This window comes from Erythrolamprus reginae, chromosome 3, assembly GCF_031021105.1.
Source record: "Erythrolamprus reginae isolate rEryReg1 chromosome 3, rEryReg1.hap1, whole genome shotgun sequence".
In the NCBI taxonomy this organism is placed as follows: Eukaryota; Metazoa; Chordata; class Lepidosauria; order Squamata; family Dipsadidae; genus Erythrolamprus; species Erythrolamprus reginae.
Window position 1 is genome coordinate 215,587,055 of NC_091952.1, and position 12,375 is coordinate 215,599,429.

The following is a 12,375-nucleotide window of genomic DNA, read 5'->3' on the forward strand; positions in this document are numbered from 1 at the left end:
TCGTTCAGTCCTTCTCTATTGTTTATATACTTCTCAAAAAATAAAGGGAACACTCAAATGACACATCCTAGATCTGAATGAATGAAATATTCTCATTGAATACTTTGTTCTGTACAAAGTTGAATTTGCACAACAGCATGTGAAATTGATTGTCAATCAGTGTTGATTGGTGGACAGTTTGATTTCACAGAAGTTCGATTTACTTGGAGTTATATTGTGTTGCTTAAGTGTTCCCTTTATTTTTTTGAGCAGTGTAGTTACTTTGAAATAAGGATCACCAGTCAATAGTAGAAAGGTGTATCTCCATTTCCTTTATACTAAACACTTGAAAAGGGTTAGAAAGTGAACAACACCCACCTTCCTTGGCAGAAGCTTAGCCAAAAAAGAACAAGATATGAATGACTAACTAAAATAAAAAACAAACAAACCATAAAATGTATAAAATGAAAATGCAATGAATCCAGGTAAAACAAGTCAATGAATTATGAAAGATCTATACTTTCTTCAAAGGGTACTTTTTCATAAGTGCATCTATTCATTTTGGTGAAAAGAGGATATAAATGTAGTAAATGAGAGAGATTTATGCTGCTGCAAATTTCTGCACTGTCCTACCCAGGCCAAGCAATTGGACAAAGAAAATCAAGCTTACAAATTTATTTGACTGAAGTTGGGAACTCGTTTTCCATCAGTACAACAATATTCTTAATGAGATTATTTTTAATGCTCTTTATTATCTTTATTCTCTGTGAATTTGTCAACAAATTAGAGATTTATCAATAATTGTCATTAAGACAGGGAAACTATAATCTATCTTATTTAGCAAAGATTATTAAATTCAGCAGCATCGTGGTGCTAACATTTTCACCAACTGTAAGATTGAAATATCATAGATATAGGTATCTAAGGACCAGTTAAACATAACAATTCAGGTCTGCTTTGATAACATACTTTGTATAATGGATAAGCTTTCTTGATTTCAAAATATGACCATAGGTTTTTTTTAAAAAATTATCCTTACTTCTTTCACAAACCACTGGCAAAAAGCTGGACTGATCCATTCTCTTGCATGGATTCCACAGTCTATCCACACAGCTTTCTTATCAATCCTTGTTCTTTTGCCTAGCTGCAATTGCAAAAATACATACATTAGAAAAAGAAAACTATGGATGGATTGTAAAAAGGTGAAGCAAGTGTTCTGACAACTTAGTGAAATGTTCCCCTTTTTAATCGCTCCTAAACATAATGTGAAGTAGAAGAATTACGTTCCCCTTTAGCTTAATGTTGTTTCTTATGTCTTTGATTTCTGAATTTATTATCTAACAAAAATATGTACTTTCATTTTTCAATAGTTTCAACCGGACAACATGCTATATTACTAATCTATATTTGACCTGTATTTTTTGTAAAAAATTTCTCGCTCAGAGATTGCTTGAACGAGCTCTCTCTTCCTCAATGGCTTTTTTCTGTGATGTCTCCCTTATAAGCTAACAGGCTTCATTCCATGACCTTAATAAATAAATTAGTTACTGTAGCCTGGCTCAGGCTGCTGGCAAATCTCTGCTTTGACCTTGGTAAGTTAAGAAGTGACAACTTTCCCCTCCAGATCTGAAGAAGCATGCACGCCATAGCATCAAAAAGACTTGGTACAGCCAGCATCTGCTTTACAGATGGCAAAGGTCAGCTGGGATGGCAGGACCTGTAGAACACAGGGTGGTAGAGGGACTTGGGTTTTGCACTGTGGTGGTGCTGGACTGGCCAACCACAGCACAGGTATTGAGGTGCAAGTCTTCAGCGGATCTAAGGTGACTCATGAGGACCACTCAGAGATGGTTCTTTCCAGTTTACACCAGTTCTATAGAATCGGTAGCATACTGCTGGTGATGTCATGGAGTTGGTTGTGTTGGTGCCGGTCCATGGACACCGCCATCTTTTGGGGGAATTGTTTTTTTGAAAAATAATTGGAGGGGGGGGGTTGCTGATTTTTTTCCCTTCTGCACATGCGCAGAAGCCAAGTTTCTGGCACTGCACGTGCAGCACCATCTTATTTTCAGCTTTTTTTAAAAATTGAATTTTTGGCACTGCGTATGCACAACACTGTCACGTGGTGCGGTCACACGGCGTGCAATGCGCGCAGAGCCGCACAGCACAAGAGGAAGTGAACTGGTGTAGAGGTAAGTTAAAACCCACCCCTGGTACCACGGTGCAGGATGGTTGAAAGTTCAGAGATGAGGATGGGGTAGGTGGGTGAGAGGAGTTCGACGAGTGTCAGTTTTTCTGAGTTCGGGGCTGGAAAGGCCCAATGGTTTGAATCAAGGTGGGTCCTTAGCTAATGAATAGTGGGATTCTGCTAACAATAGCAATAGGGACTGCTGGGCGTTGCCGTTGCTAAGTAATACAGTCGTGACATCACATTTTACAACAACATTGCTTGATAATATAAATTCTATTCTCTGTCGCTATCATTAACCAAGGACACCTGTATGCACACGCACAACTGATTTCCTCTTAGTTAATTACTCCATCCTGGGATAACATTGTTAAGAGTGGCGGAGTGGTGGAATTCATTTTTTTTTACTACTGATTCTGTGGTTGTGGCTTGGTGGTTGTGACATGGCTTGGTGGACATGGCAGGGGAAGGATACTGTAAAATCGCCATTCCCACCCCACTCCAGGGGAAGTTTTTTTGCAAAATCCCCATTTCCTCCTGATCAGCTGAGACTCAGGAAGCAGAGAATACATGGGGCAGGGCCAATCAGAAGTGGTATTTATCGATTTTCCGAACTACTCAAAATCTCCGCTACCGGTTCTCCAGAACTGGTCAGAACTTGCTGAATTCTACCTTTGGCGTGGGATAAATATCTGTCCAGGGGAAATATCTTCTTCATGAGTCAAATTCTGGAGACTGTTTTCACCACCTGAGCTCATTTCAGCTGAAGAACCTCCCTCATGGTTTGAGTATATTTGGGGACAGTTATCTAATAAACTTTCTCAAACTTTTGTTGCCATTTAAGCATCTTCTTTGGTATCCATCATGAAATTCTAAATTAAATACCAACGGACAAATTATAAGGAATAATTGATACAACCCCATTCAAAGACATAAATATATATATATTACCAAGACAAGGAACTGGGAACAAAAGCTAATATGAATTTTTATTTTTACATAATAAGGATTCATTAATTAAACTCTGATAAGCTGACTCCCAGTAAGAAAGTTTTAGTGAATATCTCCGCTAAATAGAAGACTGTAGGAATTATAGCAACTTGCAGAAGCAGTATCTTCTATCTATGTCTATCAGAGCAATAGATGGCAATTGTTCTTTGAATAGATACTCTTGAACTCCTAGGATTAGATCGCAAGGTCATTTGCGATCTAATCTATGATTCTTATTTTCAAGCAAAGCAAAATATTTCTATATGTGAACTTGTTTATAGCTAACATTTATAAAATAAATTAAATCAATCTGCGTTTTATATGTAATATATATAATAGGAGTTGCTATGTTTTGGGCGGAGCACCAAAACTGGCCTTTAAGTCACCAGCTGTGGTTACATATTGGAAAATACTGGAATAAGCAAAAATTAGATGAGTCTATTTAAGTGGAGTTAATATGAATTCTTGCTGCAATTAATCCCCCCTTCTAATACATTAAAAATAATATAAGCTTTTGATAAATTTTGGCAGATTTATGTGATGTCCACTCAAGGTTTTCAGTTATTGTAAATAAGACTCTGGGCCAGAGGTCCCCAAACTTGGCAATTTTAAGACCTGTGGACTTCAATACCCAGAAATATCCAGTCAACTATGCTGACTGATGAATTCTTGGAGTTGAAATCCACAAGTCTTAAAGTTGCCAAGTTTGAAGACCTCTGCCCTGGGCCCTCAGCTTGTGCCTTCAGATATAGGGCACATATACCATATCAAATTTTGCTTCCATAAATATTGATACTACCTCGTTGAACCAACAATGTTTTGTCAAAATATACCTTTAGCACAAAAAGTGGTCTTCCCTCATGTGACTTGCCAATAGAAAACATGTAAATGAGATCAGAATGAGTTTTGTTCAAATAATACATCCAACTTTGAATCTGGGTGGGAAAAGATACATACATGTATGATTTTATTTTGTCACTGAATAAAATAAATATAACTATATACAATAAGTACAAAAGAAAATAAAAGTCCTAGTTATAAGGTTTTCCAATGTATAACTTTTAAAACTTTATATCAAAGATTAATTTTTGTTAAACAAGCAAAGAAAAATGTTATTTTCCTATTTCCCTGGTTTTTTCTTATATAAGAATAAAAACACAACAATGCATAAATATATAATACATACTTCTTCCAGGGAATGATATATTTCATAGCTATAGTCTGGTAAAGATCTACGATTCCTGGATGGCTTTGAATCAATTTGTTTTTCTATCGTTTTTTGCAAATCAGATATGAGGACTCTATCAAACAGAAAACAAAAAAGAAAATAACACTTTAAATAAATGCATGGTATAATACAAAAGAATGGAAAATATATAGCCAAAGTAAACATTTTAACACTGTACAGACTATTTGTGACATTTAATAAACCCAGGAAAATTGATTGCAAGCACATAATGTAGCATATTGTAAAGCAAACATTTTATTTTGGACTGCAGCGATAAGTTGGGGGGGGAACCTCACCCCCAAAATGAACAAAAATAACAACAGAGCTATGTTTTCATTGACTGAAGAAACAAATAAAAACTAATTAACAGCATTTAAAGGATATTTTCTTCATCTATGAGTGGTAATAAAATACATGCTCAATGTAAAATACATGCTCAATGCAGTATCCAATCTAGGTTGGTCACTGGGATAAGAGGTTTTGTCTTCCATCCTTTTGAACTTGAGGCCATCTTCACCCAGAGAGAAACTCCCTGAAGATGGGCTCCAGCATGAGTCCAAAAGCTCAAAAGACAAAAATTCTGGTCTCAGTGACCAACCCAGATTAGATCCTGCAATATTATCCTCGGATATATATATATTCACCTTCATTTGTAATAACTACAATATTTACCTAAAGGAATATGGGTAATTTATTCTCCCAATAAGTAGGTAAAAGCTGAGGAATAGGCAGGATGAGGTCCAAATGCCCCCAGGCTCTGCTGCTGAAAATAATGAGTACTTTCAAAATTTAAATATGACCTGGGTTGCTTGGGAAAGCTGTTTGCCAATGTATTCCTGCCCCCCCCAAACTTAAACAGGGATTCATACCCCTTTCTTGAATCCTCCTATAGTTACTCCTGTTATCTTCATCAGCCGAGTAACTGAACAAGCTCATATTGGGAAGTCAATCCCTCTGCTTGGTTTGCAGATGACAAGTTTCATTTTTCAAACATTTCTTTGTCTTACTATAAAAATCTGCTGGCATTTTGGTCAAGAACGAAGTGCCAGCAGTGTGTCAGGAATACTGTAAGTACCCCAGAATCAGCTGCTATGCTCAGGTTTGGCTAAAATATTGCCAAAGTCTTGTGCTCGAAAGTTATTCTTTTAGCCACGAGACCTTTAGAAAGTTTGAATATATAATGTCAAGAAAAGTACAGTAAGGAAAAGTAAGAACCTGTCCGTCACCTTTCTGAATAAAATTAGATTTATTTACCCATTATAATTTCCTTGACAGACAAATCCTTACCCTTTCCATCAAAGAGAGAAATTTGATAAAGCTTGTTAAGTCATGCCACTAATTGTGTGACAGGTGTTGGCTGGTATAGTGCACCATAATAAATATACATAAAAGCTAATAATTTAAAAACATGTGGATACTTGAAGTTACAATATGCGTGCACTAGTGACTATTACTGCTTTTTTAACAAACAAAAGGATGCCCAGGCACTAAGGAGACACTAGTCTACAGTATAAAGAAGACTCTATAATTAAATGCTTATCACGGGAACTCCTTCCGACTTCTCTTCAAATAGCACTTAAAAGATACTCTTAAATTATTAATTACGAGGACATGCTAGCCTATTGATTATTGCTTCTAATAAAACTTAGGGAGAAGATTTTTAAATGCAATACAAAAGACTTTCTGCCAGTTAAATCCATGCTTACGTATATTGGATGTTTGCTTGCTCTAAGGAGAACTGAAGAATCTGTGAACTATTTCTTGACAGATGTACATCTGTAACTGCATCCTTGGAGATGAAAGACAGGCTGCTTGGTTGCCATAGGTCCACCTGTAGTGCAGCAACCAACCTGTAATTCACATTTATTCAGTCTAGATTGGAAACACTCGTGATATTAAGAGTGCAAAGAGAATATCCTCTTAAACTTTTCAATAAATGGCAGAGATTATTGCTGAATCATTGGTAAACAATTTGTTGAGGTTTTCTAAAAGCACATCGAGAAATACATATTTTGAGCATCAGGGTTTGTATAACTTCATTTTCAATGAAAAAACCCAATCCAAATTTGAATTATTTTAACCCAGTCCTGTATTTTATTTTACATTAAAAATACTGATATATTTAAATCCTGTAAATAAGCACTGCATAACATGGATTTGTTTTACCTTTCAAGTGCCTTTTTAATCTTAGCACATCAGACTTTCCCACTTAGCAAACTCCAGGTGTGTTTGCATTGCGGGTGTAATTCTAACAACTCTTGTTCCAATTTTTAAAAAAATATGACTTCCACTGGGGATGATAATATTTTACAAAATATTCTGCTAGAAAGGTAGGGGATTAAGATATGACTACATATAGAAAGTTACTCAAAATAGCAGTAATACAATTAAAGGACGGCTTGTCACATCACAATATAAACAATTCAAAAACGTAGCAACCATTTAGAACTCAAGTAAATACAGCAGTTCTTCAGGGCCAAATTTACTGTTTGCAAATGTCCTATAGCAAGTTCTTTGCACTGTGCAGTAAAAATAAAATCTGGAGAGATCAAAGCCCAATGGCAGAGTTTTTAATAGTGTTTTGCATCAAAAGAATTATGCTTTAAATCAGTGATGGCGAACCTATGGCACATGCCAGTAAATACGGCAGAGCTATATCTATTGGCACGCAAGCTGTTGCCCTAGCTCGGCTCCAATGTGCATGTGTGTGCCAGCCAGCTGGTTTTTGGCTTCCAGAAAGCCTCTGGGGGGATGGGGAGGGTGTTTTTACCCTCCCCCGGCTCCAGGGAAGCCTTTGTAGCCTGGGGAGGGTGAAACATGAACTTATTGGGCCCACCACAAGTTGGGAAACAGGCCATTTCTGGCCTCCAGGGGGTGGAGGAAGCTGTTTTTGCCCTTCCCAGGCATTGAATTATGGATGTGGGCACTCACACATGTGCAATAGTGCGCGCTCACACTCTTTCGGCACCTAAGGAAAAAAAGGTTCGCCATCACTGCTTCAAATAACGTGAAGACCTGGCCAGGGTTCCTAGATTAGAGCAATTTAATTAGAAAACAAGACAAATAATCTAAGATAATTTTTTAGGTTATGGATTCCTTTTAATCAAAGGTTGCTTGTTCCCATCACCTCTTTCAACTAGTAAAAGACTATAATTGCTTAATCAGAACCATAAGAATTCAAAATCCTTCAGCTTTTGGTGGCATAGATATATCATAGTAATCCTTTGCACCATGTTTTGGGAACTTGTAGCCCTGCAAATATCTGTCAGTATCCTTCAGCAGAAGCCATGCTAGTTACTGCTGTTGGGAATTGTACTTCTGTAATGTTTGCAGATCAATGGTGGATTCTAAATTAGATTGCCACCAGTTCATGCACATGAATGCGCAGAAGCGTCCTGGATGGGTGGCAGACCCTCTCGTTGCTGCCACTACTGGTTCTAAGAACTGGTCCCACTGGGAGCAACCCATTGCTGTTGCAGATCCACAACCACCTCTGCTGAAAATCTCACTTCAGATCACTTGATTTATATAGGCAGAAAACGCTACACGTCTTATGATACAGTACACAGCAATGCAAAGCACACACTCACTTTAAGTTTTTGAAAAAGAATCTTCAATGTCTCTGCCATTTGGTCATTCTCTGGTATAATGCGTATCACCTTATGCCTGTAAAATAAGAAATCCTAAATAGGATACTATTTTAGCACGAACATAAAATACTGAAATGATGTAACCCTGAAGCATTAATCTATATTAAATTTTCTTAACCTGGTGTGGTCCAGATGGGTTGATCTTTCAACTACCCTAATTCCCAGCAAGCCTGATCAAAGGCAAATACTGTACTAGCATTGAATTTCAGCACATGTTGAGTAGTTCCGAAACAGATTGAGCAAATAGAAATGCTTTCTTCTGGTATCTATTATTTATTATGAAGCATTTATGCTAACTTGGATTAACTAGACCAGCTCATTTTGGCACAAGAGAGCAAGGAACAGGAAATCCAGCCTTGCATTCAGCTGCTAGCATTCTTGTTTCCACTGAGCTTTTCTGTAATACAATAATCTTTTAGCTGTGCTATACACTTTGATGTGTTCCTTTGCTCTGGTTCGTTAAAACTCTCTCTTCAGCATAGCCCTTGGCTTGACTGCTACCTGCTGAAACCAGGTTAAGGAAGGCTTTCATATGTATCTAAAAAGGAAATGTAAAGCAACAACCCCTAAATCAGTGTTTTTCAACCAGTGTGCCGTGGCACACTAGTGTGCCGCGAGACATGGCCAGGTGTGCCGCGAAGCTCAGAGAGAGAAAGAAAGCAAGAGAGAGAGCAAGAAAGCAAGAGACAGAGAGAGAAAGCAAGCAAGAGAGAAAGAGTGAGCGAGAGAGAAAGAGAACAAGAGAGAGAGAAAGAACAAGAAAAAGAAAGCAAGAGAGAGAAAGAGAGGGAGGGAAGGAGAGAGAAAGTCATAGAGGGAGGGAGGGAGAGTGAGAGGAAGAGAGCAAAAAAGAGGAAGGAAGAGAAAGAAAGAGGGATGGAGAGAGAAAGAAAGAGGAAGGGAGAGAAAGAGGGAGGGACAGAGAAATAGAGCGAAAGGGAAGAAGAGAGAGAATTTTTTTTTGTCCAAACTTTTTTTAGCCCCCCCTCCCCCCCCGGCTCAATGTGCCCCAGGGTTTCGTAAATGTAAAAAATGTGCCGCGGCTCAAAAAAGGTTGAAAATCACTGCCCTAAATGGCCATTTTGTTACTGCTGCTCAAATGCATTATTAATAAGCTACAATCCATAGTAGACAATGAACTGCAGCTATGCTGCAGGTACTGTATACCTTTTCCCCTATATACTGTACTACTAGAGAGCTTTATGGTTTCTATTTCAGATCAAAAAAAGGATGTCACATCACAACTCATATATGACACTGTTGCTTGTGAGCTATATTGAATGCTACTATACGCATACAAACTATTCAAACAGACTTGCTCTAAGATTTATAATACTAAAATTTGAACTCCACTAGATTAAATGGAAATTTTAAAAAAAGAAGTGATGTCTGTAGCTAACATAATCTAATGGCCAAATTATTGAATTTATCTATTTTACCATTCTCTGTAAAATACAGTATACATATAACAAATATATTGTTTTTACTGAAGTAAGTTTACATTTAACTGTACTGTATACCTATACATTCCTTACTTACCATTATGAATGGTCTAGCAGTGTATAATTTTAATTATTTCACATTTTATTGTACATTGCCCACAATATTTAGAATTAAATTACTTTAATAGCCGTTGAGCTGGTTTAGATAATGGGGGTGTGGGTATAAAAGAACCCCTTTTCAGTTAGATTTCAGTCTCTTTATTTTCTGTTTTGCCCATTAAAGGTTCGGGCCATTCTGTTCCCACGATTAACAGAACTGCAGTGCACAAAACTAAACTATATGAAAATAGCCGAAAAGCCAAAAGGGCTGTGAAAAATGGCAAAATATGGCAATCCAAATCAGAAAATTATGGACAATAAATAAAACACAATATTTTAAACAAATAAAAAAGGAAAATTAAATAATACATTCTAATCAACAGCATCATCAGTGTCCAAACCTTTTTCTTTTTTATAATTCATGTTACAGTGTAGTGTGTATAATGAGCTTTGCTTCTGAATTTCACATACTTTTAAGGGAGTTTACCTTTAAATAAAAATTAAAGGCTAGAAATTATTTCAATTTCCCTACCACCACCACATCTCTTTTTACCACACTAAAATGAATAACTATCTCCCAGTCTGGGTTAATATAGTCCCATAAACACAACTCTGCTTGCTTGTTATTTTACATTGCTCAAAAAAAAAAAAAGGGAACAATTAAAAAATAGAATACAATTTCAAGTAAATCAAACTTCTGTGAAATCAAACTGTCCACTTAGGAAGCAACACTGATTGACAGTCAATTTCACATGCTGTCGTGCAAATGGAATAGTTGTGCAAATAAAATATTCAATGAGAATATTTCATTCATTCAGATCTAGGATGTGTTATTTGAGTGTCCCCTTTATATTTTTGAGCAGTATCCTATTTATTCATTGATTTCTTTTTTTGGGCTTGCATGCTACACTAATGGACCTTAACTCTGAACATCTTACACACATCCATTATCTGTAAATACCATTAACAAATGCAACCATCCCTGTACACTTCCTCTTACACATCAAGGATCCCTTGTCTCATTAGTTCCTCCCAGGAGGAGAGACCATGCTGTGCCAAAAAAAAAAGAAGTACTGTAATACTAAAGGATAACGTTATTTCATTCAAAAGCCCAATATTTCTGTATTCCCTTATACTTATCCCGATAATTAATATAGCAATAAGGACACGTCGTCTCTAATAAGCGAGAACTGGGTTTAAACTCGTCCAAATAATTCAAGTGATAAATTAGGGAGCAAAAACAAAAACAAAGTAGATTTACCCGGCGTAGCGGTTGTCGTAAAGGTAAGTTCGTCCGGGCATCTCAGCCCGCTGCTGGACGAGGAGCAGCCCAAAGGACAGGTAAGAAAGCACCGGCCGCGGAAGTTTCATCATCGCCGATGGATCCCGAGAGAAGACGGGATAATCAGACCTGCGTCTCTCTTGCGTTTAAAACGGAGCAGCTACTCCGACGGACGGGGTTTGGAACTGGGAGGGAGGAGCAGAGGGTGGAAGTTGGATTTCTTCCTTTCGCTAATGGGGAGTGTGTGTGTGTGTGTGTGTGTGTGTGAGAGAGAGAGAGGGGGGGGGGGGGGGGAGGAGAATAGGAGTTCTTGCCGGGCTGGCTACTTTCAATAAATTCAATCAAAGTAATGAGTAGCTTCGAATGGACTGTAACTCCATCTTCAGCTTTGAGTAAGCTAGGTGGGGATGATTGGGGGGCGGGGCGGGGGCAGTACTCCAACAATGAATGCACCACCCTTGCACAAAAGGAAGGGAGGGAGAAAAGGTTCTCTCTTTTTGGAGTTTTGAGAATTGAACCATCAAAGTACCTTATGGTATCTTAAAGATTAGTTGAAAGTTTAGGTCATAAACTTTCCTAAACTGTGATCTTAGAATGATATTTATTTATTTATTTATTCATTCATTCATTCATTCATTCATTCATTCATTCATTCACTCATTCATTACATTTGTATGCCACCCACTCCCAAGGAAATGAAAAGAGAGGCAGTAATACTTTATTAATTATTATAATAACAACAGAGTTAGAAGGGACCTTGGAGATCTTCTAGTCCAACCCCCTGCTTAGGCAGGAAACCCTGCACTACTTCAAGCAAATGGTAATCCAACATCTTAAAAACTTCCAGTGTTGGAGCATTCACAACTTCTGGAGGAAAGCTGTTCCACTGATTAACTGTTCTAACAGTCAGGAAATTTCTCCTTAGTTCTAAGTTACATCTCTCCTTGTTTAGTTTCCACCCATTGCTTCTTGTCCTACCCTCAGGTGCTTTGGAGAATAGGCTGACTCCCTCTTCTTTGTGGCAACCTCTGAGATATTGGAACACTGCTACCATTTCTCTCCTGGTCCTTCTTTTCATTAAACTAAACATACCCTGTTCCTGCAAATCTTCCTCATATGTTTTAGCCTCCAGTCCCCTAATCATCTTTGTTGCTCTTCTCTGCACTTTTTCTAGAGTCTCAACATCCTTTTTGCATTGTGGCAACCAAAACTGAATGCAGTATTCCAAGTGTGGTCTTATCAAGGCCTTATAAAGTGGTGATAACACTTCATGTGATCTTGATTCTATCCTAGAACTGTGTTAGCTTGTTTGTCAGCTGCTGCACACTGCTGGCTAATATTTAAATGATTGTCCACTAGGACTCCAAATGCTTAGGTCATTCTGTTATGACCTTACAAAAATGTACATCCTTACAAAAAAATGCAGATTATATCTATCTCCAGTAGAGACAACACAGGATGATTGCTCACTCCTGTAAAAATCTGAAGATATGCCTTGATTTCTTCTTTCAGAGTAG

At 37.6% G+C, this 12,375-nt stretch overlaps 1 protein-coding gene across 2 annotated transcripts in view; it reads right to left on the reverse strand.

Moving 5' to 3' along the window:
* Nucleotides 1-11,023, reverse strand: part of CPA6 (carboxypeptidase A6) — a 35,656-nt gene extending 24,633 nt beyond the window's left edge. For both annotated transcript variants that reach the window (XM_070747888.1, XM_070747887.1), the window contains exons 1-6: nt 10,838-11,023; nt 7,976-8,051; nt 6,092-6,216; nt 4,344-4,458; nt 3,991-4,092; nt 1,019-1,123 (exon numbers count right to left, since the gene is read on the reverse strand). In XM_070747888.1, coding sequence (XP_070603989.1) covers nt 1,019-1,123; nt 3,991-4,092; nt 4,344-4,458; nt 6,092-6,216; nt 7,976-8,051; nt 10,838-10,950 — 636 coding nt within the window. In that variant the 5' untranslated portion in view covers nt 10,951-11,023. The remainder of the gene's footprint in view (nt 1-1,018; nt 1,124-3,990; nt 4,093-4,343; nt 4,459-6,091; nt 6,217-7,975; nt 8,052-10,837) is intronic.
* Between the last annotated feature and the right edge of the window lie 1,352 nt (nt 11,024-12,375).